Source organism: Otolemur garnettii, unplaced genomic scaffold, assembly GCF_000181295.1.
Source record: "Otolemur garnettii isolate 467f Iridium unplaced genomic scaffold, OtoGar3 scaffold00083, whole genome shotgun sequence".
Classification (NCBI taxonomy): Eukaryota; Metazoa; Chordata; class Mammalia; order Primates; family Galagidae; genus Otolemur; species Otolemur garnettii.
The window spans coordinates 5,098,939-5,100,495 of NW_003852478.1; the positions used below are offsets into that span (position 1 = coordinate 5,098,939).

The 1,557-nt window shown below is 41.7% G+C and overlaps 1 protein-coding gene across 9 annotated transcripts in view; it reads right to left on the bottom strand.

Moving 5' to 3' along the window:
* Window positions 1-1,557, bottom strand: part of FRYL (FRY like transcription coactivator) — a 260,014-nt gene that overhangs the window by 137,459 nt on the left and 120,998 nt on the right. For all 9 annotated transcript variants that reach the window (XR_002774533.1, XM_023515972.1, XM_023515970.1 and 6 more), the window contains one exon: window positions 1,007-1,206. Coding sequence is in view for 8 of the 9 variants with exons in the window: in XM_023515972.1 (XP_023371740.1) it covers window positions 1,007-1,126 (120 nt within the window). In the remaining variant the exon portion in view is untranslated. The remainder of the gene's footprint in view (window positions 1-1,006; window positions 1,207-1,557) is intronic.

Below are 1,557 nucleotides of genomic sequence, written 5' to 3' on the forward strand. Positions count from 1 at the left end.
TGTTGTTTGGCGGGTCCGGGCTGGGGATTCGAACCCACCACCTTAGGTGTACGTGGCTGGCGCCTTAGCCGGTTGAGCTATAGGCGCCGAGCCTACAGCTGTTCTTTTACAGACAGGGCTGCTCTATTTCCACATCCCTAACCTCTTCTCACTGCTCACCGTCCTCCTGCCTCTCTGTATTGTTGCCAATAATAGTTTTATTCTGTATTCTCTTCCCCTGAGATTCTCTATTCTCTTCTCATCTGCTCTTTCGGCTTCAATTTCCACCCTCATATAGATGACAAAAATCTATATTTCTGGTCACCATTTCTATAGCTCTCAAAAAGAATTTCCAACAACCAATGAAGCAGTTCCACACGGTCAGACACCAGAATCTCAAGCTTCAGGTACACAAATAAGGAATTACTTACCTTTTCTACCCCAAGAATATCCTGTATACTTTGCCTTCTTTACGAATACCCCCGAGCATCTTTAACCCTTAACTTTCATTCAAAAAGTCACTCCTATTTAATTACTTGTCGAGTTCTACTAGTTCTAATGGTTATTTCTCTTGCTTTCTTCTGTAACCATTTTTACTGTCAATGCCCTGGTTCAAGACCCTTTGATCCCAACCTGAACTATATACAAGTTTTTCTCTTTCCTCTTTCCCACCTTAGGCTCTAATCACCTTCTCCCAGCTTGCCTCACGTAAGTTCACTTGTGTACTTGTTTATTATAAGTTTGGTTATGTTCTTAGTGTTTACTCACAGTATATTCTAAAATTGCATTTATTTCCGGTTATGCTTTGTCTGTCTCCATAATTCCCACGGATAAAATCCATTTTTGTTCATTTGTGACCTGCCATAATTTACATCCAAGTGGACTCTAAAGTTATTGCAGTTTTCTACATTACCACTATCCCTTAATATTTTTTAAGTGTATCTTTCCCTTTGGGAAAATTTGCATAATAATTGTTAATCACAAAAGTTAGGAAAATATTTCAGAATTATAGGTCAGGGCTACTCACCAAGGGTTCAGCCATTACAACTTCAATTTTCTTTTCAGCTTGAACAGCAAATTCTGCAAAGAGGCTCTTGATGACATATTCACCAGGCTTGACGTCAGGGTCAATCGTAATGTCTGACATGATGATGTTCTTCTTTCCCCAAGTGGAATGGAAGTGGGAAGAACCACAAGACTTATTCACTTTGCTGACTGGAGCTGAAGCTAAAACAAACAAAAGATCCCTACTTTAATCATCCACTCCCAGAGGCCTTCTGTAACCTTAATTAATACGTATCCTCCCCGAACCCCATGTCCATCGCCCAATTTCCATTTTTGTCTGTTTCATGTGCCACCTCCTAACACACTGCCTAAAATGTCAACAATCCATTTGGTTATTATGTACTGTTCCTCTCTCCACCCTACTGATGTGGATTCCATAAGAACAGGGATTCTCGGCTCGGCGCCTATAGCTCAACCAGCTAAGGCGCCAGCCATGTACACCTAAGGTGGCGGGTTCAAATCCCCAGCCCGGACCCGCCAAACAACAATGACGGCTGCAACCAAAAAATAGCC